Source organism: Vespa crabro, chromosome 3, assembly GCF_910589235.1.
Source record: "Vespa crabro chromosome 3, iyVesCrab1.2, whole genome shotgun sequence".
NCBI lineage: Eukaryota > Metazoa > Arthropoda > Insecta > Hymenoptera > Vespidae > Vespa > Vespa crabro.
The window spans coordinates 4,955,162-4,974,156 of record NC_060957.1 but is presented as its reverse complement, the minus strand read 5'-3'; the positions used below and the strand labels follow the sequence as shown (position 1 = coordinate 4,974,156).

At 38.8% G+C, this 18,995-nt stretch overlaps 2 protein-coding genes across 4 annotated transcripts in view; one reads left to right on the top strand and one right to left on the bottom strand.

Annotated features, from left to right (window-relative positions):
- Positions 1-88: 88 nt before the first annotated feature.
- On the top strand, positions 89-2,669 carry LOC124423085 (probable RNA polymerase II nuclear localization protein SLC7A6OS). Its single transcript, XM_046960429.1, has 3 exons — positions 89-542; positions 625-885; positions 967-2,669. The coding sequence occupies exons 1-3, from the start codon at positions 375-377 to the stop codon at positions 1,393-1,395; spliced, it is 858 nt and encodes a 285-aa protein (XP_046816385.1). The 5' UTR covers positions 89-374; the 3' UTR covers positions 1,396-2,669.
- Positions 2,670-3,282: 613 nt separating this feature from the next.
- LOC124423084 (zinc finger protein ush) overlaps positions 3,283-18,995 on the bottom strand; it is a 132,715-nt gene continuing 117,002 nt past the window's right edge. For 2 of the 3 annotated variants that reach the window (XM_046960428.1, XM_046960427.1), the window contains exons 2-7: positions 6,904-7,163; positions 6,377-6,794; positions 5,028-6,183; positions 4,667-4,925; positions 4,350-4,583; positions 3,283-4,221 (exon numbers count right to left, since the gene is read on the bottom strand). In XM_046960428.1, coding sequence (XP_046816384.1) covers positions 3,802-4,221; positions 4,350-4,583; positions 4,667-4,925; positions 5,028-6,183; positions 6,377-6,794; positions 6,904-7,163 — 2,747 coding nt within the window. In that variant the 3' untranslated portion in view covers positions 3,283-3,801. Of the gene's footprint in view, positions 4,222-4,349; positions 4,584-4,666; positions 4,926-5,027; positions 6,184-6,376; positions 6,795-6,903; positions 7,164-7,299; positions 7,659-18,995 lie in introns of those variants that run through there. The other variant, XM_046960426.1, reaches the window with a different exon arrangement.

Here is an 18,995-nt window from a genome sequence, read left to right as displayed (position 1 = left end):
GTGCGTTTGGTGGCACAGAGACGTGTTAGTTATATGTCTTGCCGAAGGAGGTGTAACAGTCGTAACGAGGTCGCCACACGTTCTTCAAACGAAAGGTGATGAACAGCGTAATGGTTTACAGTATATGTATCTACAGAGTAGTTTATCGATGATTCACAATGTGAAGAAATTGAAACTCGTACAACGGTGGACTACTTCATAGACGCGTTATAAGCCTTTTTTAGTTGGCTCAGGATTTATTTATTAACAAAAGAAAAGCAAATATTTCTGCATTATCGACATTTTACATTTTCCAACACAGTGTCTTATGCTAGATAGCGTTTTATTCTAAATTTTAATTTGAGGCCCTGTTTGCTTTTAAGAAAACAACAAAAATGGCTGCAATTTTACGCGTTAAACGTAGACACAACGATGAACCGTTAAATGCTTTGGTGATCGCATGTAAACGATGTAAAACTACCGAAAATGATGAGACTGAAAATGCGACTGATTTAACATCAGTAACTGCGGTTGTGAAATTCGCTGGAACAATCACGAATCAGGTGAGTTTTTCTTTTTCAAAAAATAATATATACACTATATGATAAATAAATAAATTAAAACCAATATTAATTGTTTTGTTAGAACGAAGATGTGATTGAACATTTAGTAAAAACAGTAGGTAAAAATGAATTAAAAGCAAATTATAAGCAACATGTTGTGGATGTTAAGAATGTAATACGCGAAAGGATTAAACAAAAATCTATCGAGAATAGATACAAAGTCGTTAATTGTTGTCGTTCTTTGGATACATTGAATACTAATGAATTAGAAGATACTATGACTGTAATAGATGTTGAAGATTCTTTTTCGTGTTCAACTGCAAAAAATCTAGATTCTGAAACGGTACGTGATAATATCCTTCTTGTCTATTATTACTTATATAAAACATTTTGTATATATGTGCATATATTTATTTTGTTTCAGTTAGAAAATTTTGTATATGACTTGTATTATACTCAAACGGGTAGTGATATGATAATAGATGATATTGTATCTATTCATGGTCTTGAACAAGAATTTGTATTTGATATGAATAGAGACGAAGATGGTTCCAGTAATGGATATGAAACTGAAGATTCCAATTCAGAATCTCACTGGTGGAATGATTATCCGGATACTGAACATTCAGATTTATCTGTAGATGAAGACGACATGAGAAGAGCTGTCATGAAAATTAACTTAGATGATGAGGAATCATCAGATCTTTCAAGCGAAGATGATTTTGTATGTGCTATAAATAAGGATGATGTGGAACAATATGGTTATAAATATGCACGGTATAAAGCACAAATAAAACAAGAATTGAGTGGTGCTGAAAGTGATTCAAGTGATGGTGTTTTTTGCATCATATGACGATGACCATGATATTATATCCTTAGAAAAATTATCTTGGTAAAGATGTGGAATAATTATAATTGTGTAAAAGGCCCTCAATGAATATATCACTAGGTTTGTATTTGCGGCAGATAGTTTTTAAAATGTATGTCTTATGATTATGATTGCATTTTATACTTATATTATCTTCATTTATACTTTATCTATATTAGTGTGACAAGTGTGATAAATGTAATAGTAGTTGTGACAGTATGCCTTGATTATTTTTATATTAGTAATGTATATCATTTGAAACAAAACAAAAAATATTTTGAATATGAGGAGGATAAAATGAAAATCTAATTAAATAATAAGTGAAATTATTATAGATACTCTATTCCTTTGGCTTCTTCTATTTTAATACCTGCAACAAAATAATTATGGTTTGTAAAGGTTGTAGAATTTTATTTGCATGTTTATATATTTATTACATATTTGTATAGATATATCTTGTGTGTAAAATTCATCTATCAAAATAAAAACAATAAAGTAAGCCTAGCATCAAGATGTTTGACAAAGGAAGATGTTTAGAAATATGAAAAAGAAAATTATTCTTATTGAAAGAATGATGCGTAACACTATGCCACGTTATATAAACGTGATGGAAGTACCGGATAGAGATTTACAAATTTTCGCAACAAGTTATCTTCCGCTATATAATGTTAAATTTCATATTCAAGGTTTATGCGTAATAAATTCCGACCACTTTTTCTTTCTGAGGGAATTAATTAATAAGTATTGCTTTATAAATAATATAACAAGAATACTCTCATGAAAGTATTTCAGAATACATTCTATATAAATTTATCGGGAGAAAGCATTTTACATTAATTGTGTATATGAAAGTCAACAATAATCGTAGGAAGTTATTTAAATCAAGTAAATAGCCGATATTCTTGACGGCACTTTCTGCATCAGAATTCCGTATTAATTAATATTTAAACTCCTATCAAATTTTTATCATGAGGTCTTCACACGAAGAAGTTGATGTCTTTTTAATGAACTCGTCATATGATATGGGTAGTACTGCGTATACACGTAACATGACCTTAACTCTAATTTTTACATTTACGCGCTCGCAATGAGACATGACTTGTATACAAGTACTCGCGGTGCTTTTTGATTGTATATGTGTGTTCATGTTTATGTTATGTATCTGTGTGTACGTGTTTATATGTACCTGTGTGTATGTATTTATGTAAACTGTGTCATTAAAAGTTCGCCGATTTTTATCGGAATTTAAACTATGGTAATTTGACTATAATTTTATAAATTAAAAAAATGTAACATAATGTAATGCAATGTAATTCGTGTGCTGAGACAGAACGAAAATTCGGTAGAAAATATTTGCCTAAATAATAATGTTTTTTGGCAAACTCACTTACGTTCGTGGAACGGTCATCGATGCACTAGTTACCCCAACAAGTGTGAGTGCGCCCTCTTAGTTACCTACATATTTATACAGGAAATTTTCGAAGGATAACTGAATGTGACTCGCGTAAATGTGTTTTTCTAACTTTTTTTCTTTTCTTCCTTACGCTGTAGATAGACAAACTTTTTTTTGCTAAACTTTTACGCTCCCAAGAAAAAGGAGGGAAATACATATAAACAACGACACATGAAATCATCAGTTATTCATAACCATCCTGTATATACATGTATGTAACCCTATATCGCCGACGTAACTTAATAGATTCAAAAATTGAGATTGGTATCATTATTTAAGATCGTTTCTACCTTTCCATAATACTCTAAGTATCTACTGTACAACATTTTACACTCACTTAATCATCTTTATTTAACCTTAGGTATGTCGATAATTACTATATACTACGAGATTATTGAATAGTCATGAGATTGCACAACTTTAATCGGATCGTCGATCGTGGTTAAGGAGATAAGCGTACCGATCATCTCATCTAACCGCAATTATTCTTTTATATACAAGAAGAATGATACGTTAAGCGTCACCATAAGATCGATATGATTTATATCTTATAATTTGATCGATCCAACGGTAAACGATTTGACAGAAGGATCGATCGGCCCGCGACACTTTTGCTGCTTTATTATCGTTCGCGTAATTTTCCTTGAATTCTATATACGAGAGTGCTTATGTACACATTATTGATGCGATTCGTCAGCTTATAATAAGTACGAACAATTCCCTGGATCGACAAAAATCACATGATGGTAGTCAACTAAGTCGGTTAATCTGTAATCGCTATCGTATTATATGTATATATTAACTGGCAACAATTAACAGACCCATCGTCGTACACGTTCGCATCCATGTTTTTCATTAATCCGAGAGAAAACAACGCGAAGATGAAATGTCTTTTGAGGATGGACATTGTTATCCAACACGTCGTATGTTATAATAATCTAAAGTACGGATGCCTCGGTTCTACCGCTGGGCGGAGTCGTGGCGTGGCTACTCGAATTGTTATTATTGTTATTATTATTACTCGCCTCACCGGCGTGACTCGAACAATAGAACTTTTTGTGCGCTATGAATGTGCTCAAGTAATTGAAACTTATGTCGCATGACCGACAATAACGCGGTCCAGTTTTGTTAGGATCGAGACTTTCCTCAGGCGGTGGACTCTCCTCGCGTTCTTGCTTCACTTTACTGGTCACAGCCGCGGGTGGTGGCAAAACTGGTGGTTGAGGACTTTTACGAACTTCACTCTTCCCATTGATCTGTACTTCCGTTGGTATTTCTTCCGGTGTGGTGGCAGGAGCAGGTTCAGGAGTAGGAAGAACTGCTTCATCGTCGAGTACGCATGTTATGTAATTTTCCTCCTAAGGGAAGAAAGTAATTTCGTCATGTATCTTTTTTGTTTCTTTTATTTTTTTATTTTTGTTTTGTTCTTTTCCATTTCGAAGAAACGTTGATTAAATTTTTCAATGTCTCATATGGATGACCATACCTGAAGATCCGTACCACGTTTCTCAAAGTGCATTCTTATGTGCGTTCGCATGCCACGTAATGTGTTCCCTTTGTAACGGCAAATCGTACATCTAAACGCTTTGACACCTTGATGAGCATCCATGTGACGTTGCGCTGCACCGGCCGTTGGACTGACAGCACCGCATACGGGACACCGCCAACCACTAGTCGGTCCACCACTGCACGTGTGCGTACTACCTGATTCGATTATCGCCTAGAAACGTTTATATTCTTCATATTTCTGTTGAATGCAACAAACGTTCGATTGTTTATTCATTTATTTAATTGTTTACCCACCTTACATTTGGTGCACCGAGAATGGTGTTCTTGCGATTCGGGCCTCTTTGGACAGTAAAAAGCTTGATGAGCAACGAGATTATCCATGGAAGCGAATTTAATACCACATGCTGCACAGATTAACTGCACCAGTGGTGGTGAAGGAGTGCTAGGCGGTGGAGGGCTATTACTCACAGTCGTTTCCCTTGCTTGGCAATAATGTTTCTTGTGAGCAACGAAGTTTTCGTGTCGACAAAAGACGATGTTGCACTCTTTGCATCTGAAATGATATTTTTTGGTTATAAATAATATCTTAAAAAGTAGGACCTTTTAGAAGAATGAAGAACTTTTTTTCTTGTTTTTAATAAGAGTACAGACTCACCTGGACACACCATGTTTAACGAGGACACCAGGTACGGGCACGGGAACAGGAGGAGGTGGTAACTCAGCTAGTCTAAGAGCTAGCTCGGTTTGAGGTGGTGGAGGTGCAGATCCGGTGCTGCTGCTTTGATTTGTACCGATCGACCTTGCTCGTGGACTGGCACTACCTCTGGACGATCTCGGGCTACCTGGTGGTGGAGGAAGTGAAGTTGGAGCCGGCGATACTCTATTTTCTTTCTCGTCCTGATGTGCTGTCGGTGATCTTCTAACGCTGAGATCAAGAGGTGTCGAAACGGACGGCGAGGTGGAGGAACTAACGAGCGATGCTGGCGTGGTAGGTTTGTTGGCTGCTCTAAGGACGGCTGGTGGTTCGGTGACGGTATTCGTGTTGGCTAAGCCTCTCATCATTGGTTGCAAGGATCCATTTGGCAGTAGAAAGCAGGCCGTATCGGGAGCAGGAAGAGCTGGTGCAGCTAGCACACTGGCACCACGTATGAGGGAATACGGCACAATGAGAATCGGATTGGTAGGTAATGCCAAACATGGCTGTGGTGGCGGAGAATCACCAGGACTTGAACTCGTAGGTGGTGAAGCTTTAGCCGAGGAAGATGCTCCTGTTGTTGCAGGAGGTGGTGGCGGAGGTGCACCGTCCTTGACAACGTGCCTGGTACTACAGTAATGTGTTTTATGAGCCCGATAAGTCTTCAGGGAGTTAAATCTGATGTCACAATTGCGACAGTATCTCTCGGCTTCCTCGTTGAGGGAACCATTCGAGGCCGTCGTCGAATTATTTCCTGGCGTCGTTCCTGTCGTAGCCGTTACCGTTGGGATCGTCGGTGGTGCCGGAGATGCCGCATGCATTCGCATGTGCCGATTCAATGAGACCTTCTTGTCGGCACTGTACGAACAATGCGGACAAGCGTAGGCCTTCCGTACTTCGAACTTGCTCGATTTCTCCTCGTCCTCGTCGTTAGTCGTGTCCTCTTCGAGACGCGGTCGATGGGCGCAATAGAAGGTACGATGAGCCTCCAAAGTGCTGGCTGAACTAAAACGAATACCACAGGGTGGACAGATCAGGGGAGCTGGTCTGGCAGGTTCAACGGTGATCGTTTCTTTTCCGTCAGTTGGCAGGACGAACAAACGACCCGATGCAATCGCTGAAATCACAATTTCAATTTTTTAGTATCACGTTCTCAATCTAGGCATGTCATTTTGATAATGATCATATGAAATAACTAGTAACAATGAAGAACTACAATCTAGAAAGAAATTTCTAAGATAGTTTAGGTCTTGTTATCGCGAGGATATCGATTTCTTTGTAGTTTGAAAGATCTCTCGAGGTAGATTTACCATTCTGCAGGCCAGCAGGTAAAGGTGGACCGGGATTAGGCGGCGATGCGTTTTCAGGCTTGACGGTAAGCGCCGCGACGGCGGCAGGCCGAAGAGCCGGATCCGTCGCTAGACTAGCATTGAGTCTCAGTCTTGGTGCAACGTCTTCTTCGAGTTTCATCTTTTTCGGATCTGGAGGTGTTTCGTCCACGATGCTGGATGTGGTACTCGTGCGTCTCGTGGAATCTTCGGAATCTCTCCTGGAGCTTGATTCTCTTCTTCTTACTAATGAAGTTGACGATGAAGACGGTGGCCTCTGTTGACATTCTTCATCTTTGACTAACACTACGCTCAACGATTCTTCGTCGATTTCCTTCGGACTGGATTCTCGAACGACCCTCGACAATCCGTGCCGATCTCTCTGCGTTTCTCTCGTGATCTACGAACAATTTGATCAATTGTTGACTCTGTCATTTAAATTCGGAAAAAGAAAAAAGAAAAATAATATAAATAAATAAACGAAAAACTAATTAAATCTATTAGCTTACTTCTTCGGTGAGACTAGTGAGTCGCTTTCGAGCGTTCTCTGTAAGCACATTAAATCGTTGCTTGATGTCATCGGCAGCTGAATTAAAGATTATACTATTCGAGGAAGAAGAGGAGGCGTTCAGTCTCGGCGGTGGTGGTAAACTAGAGTCCTCCTCAACGTTTGTAGCTCCAACTGGACTAGACACGGCCGATCCACCACCCTCGACGCCGCTGCTCACCGATGGGGTCTTTTCGGAGTCGCTCCAATCCTCATCCTCCCCTGAAATTAACAAACAAAATTAATAATACATAATCAAGCATTGTTATTAAATCCTATTTCTTTTGTTTTTTTACATTTTGTTTCTTTTTTGTTATTTTTTATTTGTATGATTAATTGCTAGATAATATGAATATACATTTTCTCATAAGACGACGACGATGAGAGATCGACGATTCATGTGAAACTACCATGATCTCGAAGTCGATTATCGGAGGAAATCGATCGAGAAGGAAGAACGACACGCACATAAAACGATGCGTCTCTTTAGCTGTCCGAAGCTCTAATGGCTTCTCGCCACGCTAGTCGTTCCCCCACCTCTCTCTCTCTCTCTCTCTCTATTTCTCTTTCTCTCTCTCTCTCTCTCTTTACGTTCTCAACACCCTTCGAACCTTTCGAAATCCCCCTCCACGTAACTCACTCAGGATCGTTCTTACGTATTACGAACGGACTTGCCGAAGGGCTGCTGGGTTGATCTCAGTCCTGTACAGAATCGATAAGATTTCGACGTGCACCTGATTAATGACGCCTTTCGTTTCTCGCAGCTTCACGATACTGATGATTCTTCGTGAATTATTTAGTTTATGAATGAGTAAAATCGATCGAAATGTTTGATAAATTAGATCAAGTGGTAGTTTTAATTGTTAGATTAAATAAAGATATATATATATATATATATATATATATATATACAGAGAGAGAGAGAGAGAGAGAGAGAGAGAGAGAGAGAGAGAGAGAGAGAGAGAGAGAGAGAGAGAGAGGATGATGACTTCTGTGAAGGTCTAGAGCAAAGGCCAGCAGAACTCACGTCGAAGATATCAAGTATTGGCATCAATAGCCTCCTTCGTGTTCTCCTTGTCTCTCTAAATAAGTGTTCATCAATGAAGAAAGAGAGATGGTAAGCAACGTTCTTCGTCCTAACCATCTCTTTCTTTCTATCCTTTTCAAGCGTAATACTGGCTCTTAACCATTTCTCTCTCCCCTCTCTGTCTGTCTTTTATTCTCAAGCAGCAATTCTTAATTGCGTGTGCATGCGAGTTCTTGGTGATCAAGAGAGGGCTGCGAAACACCACCGCGTGCAGACGCTCGCGCGGGCGCGCGCGCGTGCTCACAACGCGACACACAAGCTTCTTTCTCTCCCACGAGCACGGTCCGGCTTGCCAACCACCTTCACTCGGGGTGTAATATATCTCGAAAGGGGAGGGAGAGGGGCAAACACGGCCGCCATTAACATATCCGCGAGCCGATAAGCCTTTCTTGGAACCGATACCGCGCCCGTATACACACCACCGAGTCTCGGGGCTTTGTAGCTATGTTAGAAAAGGAAAGGAGTGTATGAGGATCGTGAAGGAACAGGGTAGGGGTGGGTGGGACGAGCCGTGGAAGCCACCACCCAGATACACCTCCGCTTTCTTCGGACTTGCTTTTTCATAAAAAACCGACCCGTTTAACGTCATTTCTATTTTCTCTCTTTTTTCCTTTTCCTTTTACTTTTCTTTTTACGCTCTTCCACGACTGGACATTGTATCTGCTTGAAGAGGACGATGACAAGATGAGAAGACAACAATATATTTTTTTGTTCTTTTGTAGATCTGAATGTTGAGTCTGTTTGAAAATGGACTAGACAACAACTTCTCTTTTGTAACCTTTTAAATCGAAATATTGAACCTCTTTTAAGTGGATAAGACAATACCTTCTTTTGTGATCTTTAAACTTAAATGGTAAATCTGTTTGAAGCGGACAAGATAACTTCGGTAATATCACTTTTATTGGACTTTCTTCTTTTTCTTTTTTTTTTGTTATTATATTGTGTCATCAACGGTAGAATTTGATTCAATTAAATTAGTCAAGTTGGTCCATCGTATTTTTTATCGTACAATATATCTCAGGGAATTGATTTTTAAAATATAAAAAGAAAAAGAAAAATCATGAGATCATAAGATCTTATAAGATTTTGATTGGACAGATATTGTACAGATCACGAAGCAACATAATCATTTTCCGTTAACGTATTTCATCTTTTCATTGTCTACGTTGATTGTAAAGATCTTGCGTACTTCCTTTTCCTGCTTTTTTGAATATTTTTTTTGAGATACTAAAAAAAGTATAAATCATGGGAGTGGGTTCGTGTATATGAACGCACTGATTTCAAGAGGAATGCGAAACTGAAGTTACGAGGGATATAATGAGAGCTTCAAGAATGTAAAACTACCTATTTCTATGTGGTTGTGTTCAGGCAATTTTCCTTAAGTTTCTACCACGTGGTTGATTTTCCTTCTCTCTCTCTCTCTCTTTTCTTTGGTCACGTAACAACACGCGTAAAGATTTACAGCATCACGTGTTTGAAAGCAACTTGTCAAAATTTGACACACGTGCTCTCGGTTGCGGCACTCGTTCGATCAATTCATCTTGATGGTTTTTCTTTTTCCTTTTTTCTTTTCTCTTCTTTTCTATAAAATCGACGTCGCTCTTCATTATTCTCTACGGTACTTTAACAATGAGGATACTTTTTTATTAAAGAGAGAAAGAGAGAGAAAGAGAAAGAGAGAGAGAGAGGGAGAGAGAAAGAGAGAGAGAGAAGATAAAAATCTTTTCATTGAATTTTAAGCCTTTAACAATCTCTTTCTCAAAATCTCGCGTGTTAATAACTCGAGTAAACGTAATTAAAATCAGGCAGGATTATCGGTAGAGTTACTCTGAGACCGAATCGAAATGCAAAAGACAGAACTAGAAGAGAATATTCTACTAGTATTATACTAAGATACGATACTAGTATACTCTATCGATGAATAAACGAATATACATATTACATCGGAGCAATGCGCGACGTCGAAGTGTAAACGTACAGCTTACGTGCTCTACTATTTTCAGAAAGAGATCGTCGTTCAAAAGAAAGTATAAATACTATGGTAGATGGCGGAGTAGGAGGAAGAATAAGAAGAAGAGAAGGAAGTAGAAGAAGAAGAAACGAACATAGCATCAGCATCAGCACCAGTACCAGCAACACCAGCAGCAACAACGGTAGCAGCTTCATCGGCGCTATGCAAATAGGATCCTGATCGTGACGCGGGTAGGCAAACACGCGACGTACAGGTAACAGGCAGGCCCGGTGAGTCCTGAGTGAGTTCTCTTCTTCTTTCCTTTCTCTGTATCGTCGTCGTCGTCGTCGTCGTCGTCGTCGTCGTCGTCGTCGTCGTCGTCGTCGTCGTCGTCGTCGTCGTCTTCGTCGTCTTCGTCGTCGTCGTTGCCTTCTTCTTCTTCTTCGATTCGTATATGTGAGCCTCCTTTTCACGGGGCCACGACCCATGTAAAAGATGCATGCCAGTTTTACAGATCCATCGGTGTTGCTGTTTCTTCTGGTGTTCCTGCTGCTGATGCTTCTGTCTCTTTCCTTCCTTTCTAGGCTTTCGTCTCTGTCTTCCTCTTCGTCATTCATTCTCTTCCTCTCTCTTCCGTTCTCTTTCTCTCTTTCTCTCTCTTTCTCTCTCTCTTTTAATCTTTTTCCACTGCTCTACACGCTGCATCGTGGAGATATGCTAATGCGGCCGTCCCGATCGTGACACTACGGCCACTAAGTGAGAGCTCAAGTCGTAACCTTCTCATCAGCTTCTACGCCGCTTCGATACTATACTACTACCTCCCTCCTCTTCATCTTCTGAAGCGTACCTCATGATCGAGGACGACCGGAGATTTCGTGGATCGAGATGGACACAGTATAGAATATATACAAGGATCCGATCAATTTTATTATTAACAATGAAACAATTGGAATATTTATTATCATTACCTAAATGTCCATTGATTTATAAAGATGAAAAATACTAACAATTATGAGTCATCATAGCTGTAAAATTTGAATTTTCATCGAGTTCATTTCACATGTGATTCCATGACCGTCATTATATGTATATAATCGTCTATCTACCACTTCTTTTTTCTTTCTTTCTTTTTTTTCTTTTTCTTATCTTCTCATCTTTATCTATCTAATTTGTTTACGACAGAAACATGCTCCGCCTGTCTCGCCGAAAGATATTCGATTCCTCTAGAAATCTTTTTCCATTTTATTTTCTTACTCTCATCTTATCGATTGCTTCGCAGCTAATCTTCTAACGTTCGATGGGAGAATAGCGATTAGCCAAGGACTAGGATTAGAATCCAAAGGTCTTCCTCCATCTACCCTAATCGAGAAAGTCCTCTAATTTTTTTAACGTCCGCCTTTAACGGCCTATCATAATTTCATGCGAGATCGTTATCCTTCTCTTCCCCTTTTCTCTCTTTCTCCAATCTCCACCACCGTTCTTTTTTCTGACTCATAATTACGATCGTCAGATATTCCTACAAATCTCGAGAGAAAATTCACGAGTAAGCCGATACATTTTTCACGCGAGCAGTTGCTATTGTTGTTGTTGTAGTTGCTGCTGCTGTTGCTGCTCCTCGCGTGAATCGAAACTCGAAAGTTGCTTGACTCGAAAGCATTCTGGTTAACGAAAGAAAGAGAACGATCTTTGATCGGCGCCGAGACGCAGCTGTTTCGTTTATCTCGCAACAGGAACAGGATCCGTGTAGGTCGTTTCGCTGGTTAGCAGGACCTTCGAAGGACGCTATCTCTACCCGCCATCTGTCACCGGTTCGTTTTCCGGCGTGTGTGTGTAAGAAAGAGAGAGAGAGAGAGAGAAAACGAGAAAGAACGAGATAGAAAGAGAGAGAGAGAGAGAGAGAGAGAGAGAGAGAGAGAGAGAGAGAGAGAGAGAGAAAGAACGCGTACCATTGTCCATTACATTTTTTCTGTTTCACGTGAAAAACAAGATTTAAGATTAGGGGAAGGCAAAGAAAGAGACAGAAATGACGAACATTTAACATTTACCTTTACTTCCTACGTACATGTACATATGAAGTCTATGTCAATTACTAAAATGTAAAATATAAAAGAAAAAGAAAAATGATTTTTTTCAAATCATTCCAAATACTATTATAATATTATGCCATTTGATAGATTATATTCAAATAATTTTCATTCTTTATAATTGATTCGTTTTTCTCGTAATAGTATATTTTTTATTTTATTTTGATAACAAAAAAATAAATAAATAAATGACTGTAATCTTGATTTATTCTTGATTTCGGAGGTCAAACTTTTCGTTTAAATTTTACATATTATCGTAGAAAGTCGAGGGAAGAAAATTAAAAAAAAGAAGAAGAAAAGAACCAAAAAGAAAAAAGTATAAGAAAAAAAGAAAAGCTGAAGGGCACGAGCGCGCGTGCACGCGTGTCTTGAATATGCAAAAGCCAAGGGATATGGTGTATACGTGTCGACGATTAAACCTTAAGATGAGGCAGTCATTAAGAGATAGAGCCAGTTGACACTGCGAAGACACTCAGGCCGATAAATCTTTCTTCTTCTTCTTTCATATAATTTGCGCGCTTCGACCTCGTCCATGGACGCTTTAAGGGCTCGTTAAAAGAGAGGCACGCGAACAGAACTTCCTCCGTGAGAGGAGTCAAACGGAATCAAACGGAGGAAAAAAGAAAATCGTAACTGCTCACTTTTCTCCCTCCCACTCCTTTCCACTCTTCTTCATCCTCTCTTAAATTTAATTTTAAGTTTCAAATTTGTCTTTATTCAAAGAAAAATCTTCATTCAAATTTCCCGATTACTTATTATAATATTAATTAGTATTTATGATTCTTTTTTACAGATTAAATTTTAATCTATTTTATTCTCTACTTCTTTTCTATTGCTTTTTCCTTTTTTCTTTTCTTTTTACTTTTCAAATACATTCTCACTTTTATTATATTAAGATTTACACTTTCTATTATCCTATAAATTATCTTCTCTCTACGATACATTTCTTTTCGCAAATGTCTATTTTTCTTTGAATCCGAAGTATCGAAAACTTTTCTTTATGTTAGGCATTTTGAGAGAGAGAAAGAGAGAGAGAGAGAGAGAGAGAGAGAGAGAGAGAGCGCGAGAGGGAGAGAGAGGCAGAGAGAGAGAGAGAGGCAGAGAGAGAGAGAGGCATAGAGAGAGAGAGAGAAATACTCCTAAAAGAAAAGGTAGTAAAGGAAAGAAAGAGAGAGAGAGAGAGAGAGAGAGAGAGAGAGAGAGAGAGTCGATGACGATGTTATCGTAATTCCTCTCGCGCGAAGCCCACTTGGATCAGATAGGAGAGGAAAATGGATCTGGATCGAATCTTATTGTGGTAGGAGACGATTCGTCGAGGTGCCCGAAAGATCTCTCGACGACGGGCCACGATAGAAAGTGAAGATGGAAGAGAGATGAAGAGATGAAGGAGGAAGGAAGAGAAGAAGGAGGAGAAAGAGAAGGAGGAGGTGGAGGAGAAGAAGGAAGAGGAGGATGAGGACAGACGGAAGATGGCCAGTACTCGTCTAGTCGAGATCTAATCTCACATTCCCGCGCTGCGTGCCTAATTAAAGATCGATATCTCTCGATATTATTGCACCCCGTTCTTCCCGCGGCTTCCCTTACCATCCTATATCCTGTCTGTCGCTTCCTATCTTCCCTCTCTCCCTCCCTCCTTCTCTTTCTCTCTCTCACTCTATAGTAGGTTATTAAATTCTCTTATCTCAGTGATCTGGTCTGGCTGGTCCTACCCAGCTTTATCTGATCCGGTCGATCTCTCTGGTCTCGTTACCTTCACCTACCTACCTACCTACCTACCTGAGAATCATCATCATCATTATCATCATCATCATCATCATCATCATCATCATCATTATCATCATCATCATAATCCTTTTTTCAAGCTCTTTAGAAATTTCCTCAAGAGACGAGTAACGGGTTAGTTTCATTATATTTCCCGTGATAATCGTACTAGAAAAGTTGACGAACGATTTACGACATCACGGTGGACCAACCGAGCCATGTATCTCAGTGTAACCAGGTAGCTCATATTCCCTGAAGCGAAACGCTCTACTGTCGAGAACATCGTAAACGAGCGAGAACGTGTACCTATAACGTTCGGTCTTTCGAAAGAGAGAAAGAGAACGACATCGGTACGTACGTTAACGACAAAGCAAGAGAATGTAATAGCTATATACGGGTATAGGTACGCATTGCTGGAGGTTATTACCGTTGCGTGACTTCGGTCCAGTTTTCTTACCCTTTTCTATGTTATCCCTTCACCCTCTGGTAACACCATCCGACCACCCTTTGAAAATCCATGAATTGTTACATAAATTTTTATAACCGAGACGTATTATTTAATTACGTAGAACCAGCGAATAAAAAGAGAAATAGAGATAGACAGTGCGATAAAGTAAATACTCTTACAATAATTTTTACTAAGAGAAAAAAAAGAAATAAAATAAAATAAAGATAAAGGAAATAAGAAAAAAAACGGCAAGTGTGGTCGGTCAGTGTTCTTGCAAAAGAAGGTTAATTACCACCAAAAATGATTCCGAGTAGAACCACGAAGGTGTGTTGGATCTTATTAAGAAAAATAGCGTTCATTGAGAGGGTGAAAGAATAAAGGAGAGAAAAAGAAGGAAGAGAAAGAAAGAGAGAGAGAGAGAGAGAGAGAGAGAGAGAGATGGAGAGAGAGAGAGAGAGAGAGAGAGCGCGCGAGAGAGACAAGAGGAGAAGAGAGGAGGAAGACACGAGCTTATCTCGCGCAACCCATTCGTGCGACCTTATCTACCGTAAAAACTTCGACTTTAACCACCGGGGATCATAATCGAGCTTATCTTTGCTCCGCCGAGCTTTCTCTCTCTCTTCTCTTGTCCGTGCACCAAAGGCTATCTCCCCTTTGCTCATCTATCGCCCCCTGACGTGCTATCGCGGATTTTATCGCGAAACTTTGAACCGACTCTGAGAAGATTGCACGAAAGAAAGGAGCGTAAAGAGCGAGCGAGCAAGCAAGCGCAACACACACACAGAGAGAGAGAGAGAGAGAGAGAGAGAGAGAGAGAGAGAGAGAGGGAGAGAGAGAGAGAGAGAGAGAGAGAGAGAGGGAGAGAGAGAGAGAGAGAGAGAGAGAGAGAGAGTAAAAAAGAGTCAGGAAAGAGTAATAGAGAGAGATATAGAACCGATCGACGGCGCGAAAGCACGAAATATCGCGACATTGTATGAAGGAAAGGCTGTAAAAATATTTTAAGCCGCTCCCCGCCAAGAAGTTTAGTTGCGACGCCTGAAAAAGCACGATTACGTTTACGACTTACCCCATTACTTTATAACCCCTATCCCCGTTCGTCTTCACTCACATAGTTTTTTTTCTCTTCCAGCCGTCCTGCTTCTGCTCGTCTTCCTACCAACTATACTCTTCAACTATAACCTAAGTGCTTGCAATTTTTTTTGTCAGCTCTATTTTCAATAAAAATATTCGTTACTAAGGCGGACATTTGTCGTATTACTAATGTATATAGATATGTAATATAGATACTTAAATACATAGGGGATTACACAAACGTATGATACTTGTTAACTAGATATAATAAAAAGGTTCTCACATTGGCTCTATGAAAAAGAGTTAAAGGTTGGTAAAGAAAGGGAACGAAGAAAGACGAGAAGAGAGATAAGGAAAGTCAAAGGTATTCGCGATGACTCGATCCTTAGGAAGCTAAATAAAAAAGAAAAAGAAAAACAACAAAGACAAAAAATAAAAACATAACAAAAGAAAAAGAAAGAAAGAAAAAGAAGGTGAGACACCTTTTAGACAGTTTACGAGCACGAAGACGGGGTATATCAGAGTGTGACTGCAAAGGGAAGAGGGCACAGGGGGGTAAGTCGAGATACGGAACCGTCATCATATTGAAAACCATAATTTGTGGGGATACCGGTGGTGTACTATCTCAATCGCGTCACAATAAATACTGATTCCTGGAAGGTGGCCTTTCGTGTATTATCTCTGGACCGTGCCGGCGAAGTCACTTATATTTACTTAAAAGTCTCTCGGTTACTCGAGAAGATGCTTGCAAGCAACCCCCTTTTTCGTCTTTGATTCTGTCGTTGTAATAGTAATAGTAATAGTAGTAGTAGTAGTAGTAGTAGTAGTAGTAGTAGTAGTAGTAGTAGTAGTAGTAGTAGTAGTAGTAATAGTAGTAGTAGTAGTAGTAGTAGTAGTAGTAGTAGTAGTAGTTGTAGTAGTAGTAGTAGTAGTAGTAGTAGTAGTAGTAGTAGTAGTAGTAATAGTAGCAATAGTAGTAATAGTATTTGTAATTGTAATAGTAGTAGTAGTAGTAGTAGTAGTAGTAGTAGTAGTAGTAGTAGTAGTAGTAGTAGCAATAGTAGCAATAGTAGTAATAGTATTTGTAATTGTAATAGTAGTAGTAGTAGTAATAGTAGTAGTTATTGTTATTGCTTCGTCGAGAAAAAGGCGAAGAGTAAAAGTTTTTGCTTATGTTTTATGTACCATCGAAGCCTTTTTCTGTCTTTATTCTTCTTGTTTTTGTTCTTTTTCTTTTCTTTTCCTTTTTCTTCCTTTCTGTGTCTTTTTCATCCTTATTTCTCTTTACTATTATCATCTTTTCTTCTCTTTTTTCTCCTCTTCTTCTTTTCTTCATGTGATCTTACCTTTTTCCTTTCTTACCGGTGAGTGCTCGTTCGTTATCCGAAGAAGGCTAATCGAGTATCATCCGTCAGTCTAATGGAGAACCGAAGGATAAGGAAGTTGACCTTTAAGAAGTCCAAGATGTTCGACTTTTTCTTTGCATAGTTTTTATAGAATCTAATCCTCCTTTTCTTTCTCTTTCTCTCTTCTTTTTTTCTCTTCTTAGTAATTAATTAATTTTTTTTTATAGATTAGTTGAAACTCAATCATGTAAATATATCTTCGTTGTATAATAGAATGTTGTATAATTACTATGTGTCATTCAGAGAAATCAATAGTAGAACTTGGCAATGATTCATCGACCGAATATTTCGAAGCTTCATTTATATATATAGTCATATTTATATACATGTATATTCATATGTGTATATCTATAGGTATATATATATATATATATAGTTTTCGAATTTTCTCTCGGATACGAGATTAGGATCCATTTCCGAACATTTCTCGGTAGGATCCCTACCGAGACACCGATATCTTGCGATTTATCGCTCTATTTTTGCTCTCACCAGGACCTTGGACCGAGGATCTTCTTCTTCGTAAATTGCGATTCGTTGCAGTCATCTCGAATGTTCTTATACCTCCTTCTCATCGTCGATCATAGAGAAATAATTTATCGTATATACGGATATCTTTTTTGTCATTTGGATGAAATTTAATCGTATTTAATTGTAAGAAGAATGAAAATATTCATGATATTGAATAAAGGCGAGAAAGTGAAAAGTTGGTCTTTATGTATACGGAAGAATGTGTACTCGAGAGAGAGAGAGAGACAGAGAGAGAGAGAGAGGAGAGGGGGAAATAGAGAAAAATTTCGTTTGGTGGAAAGAAAGATGATCGTCTGGGCGGTTCGAGTTGGTCGGTCGGTGCTACCGATAAGGACGTGGCTTGTCGCGACGCGATTTCTGAATCCGTCCACAATGCGTCCGTTGTGCATCTACCTCTGGCCAAGAAAGAGATTTTGAATAACCGGCTTGGGAGATGAGTACGCGATATAGTTGTGTGTGTGTATGTATGTATGTATATATGTATGTATGTATGTATGTATGTATGTATGTATATATATATGTATGTATGTATGTATATATATATATATGTATGTATGTATGTATGTATATATATATATATGTATGTATGTATGTATGTCTGTATATATGTATGTATATATGTATGTATGTATGCATGTGTGTATGTATGTATGTATGTATGTATGTCTGCTATATGTATGTTCTATAAAATGTAAGCATGAACTTTTCACAAAAGAATTTCCTTGTCATCGTTTACTTCATAAAAATTTACATTTTTCTTTTCTATATAAGTAGATCATTCATTCGATAATATTCGAATCATTAAACTTACATTTTGAAAAAGTTATTTAATTCATTTGTATTAATAAAACTAATGATTTATTTGATCGTATGTGTTTATTTGAGTTAGATACGTATTTTGGTATTTTTAGTAAATGTGCGATTAAAGAAAAATTTAATTTCGATTTCCTATAAACGTACATAGTACCAAATAGAAAAAGAGAGGGAGAGAGAGAGAGGGGGGGGGAGAAAGAGAGAGGGAGGGAGGGAGGAGGGAGAGAGAGAGAGAGAGAGAGAGAGACTATGTTACAAGAGGGGTAATAAAGTATCTCGCAGCTAGAAATGCAGTTAATCTTCGGTCGAGACTCATGGCCCTCATATAGCTCGATATTGTTTAACTTGGCTCGTTATCGCAAGATGCACTCTATAGCCATCTCTCTAGGGGTGGAAGATAGTGTGCACCTTCGAACCTTGCCTCCTCTCCGCCCAGCTTTTCGCCAAACGTTCTCTCTCTCTCTCTCTCTCTCAACGTAGCAGCAAGTCGGCGGAGAAGGGATTGGGGGTTGGAAGGGAGCTGCATTCAGCTGATAACACCTCCTGGACTGATAACAAGCCGGCCAGGCTCTCGTCCTACGTAGAGCAGACCCCTCAACTAACCCCACCCTCCTCTGTCCCTCTTTCTCTATCTCACTCTCTTCTTCCCCTCTTTCTACACCTACACACCTCTTACTCCTCAGATGTTTCTCTAACGTTCACTGCGACTTACCAACAAGATCTACGGCCTTCTTTTTCAGAAAATTACTCGAAAGAAGAATTCCCATTCGAGAATGAAACCTTACCATTCTTTTCTTTGTGTTCTTTATGACACGCTCATGTGGGTGCGGGAGAGGTCTAACGAAATTAAAAATAAGAAATCTAAAGAGAATAATTCGTCCGGTATTCTACGAAAGAGAAAAAAC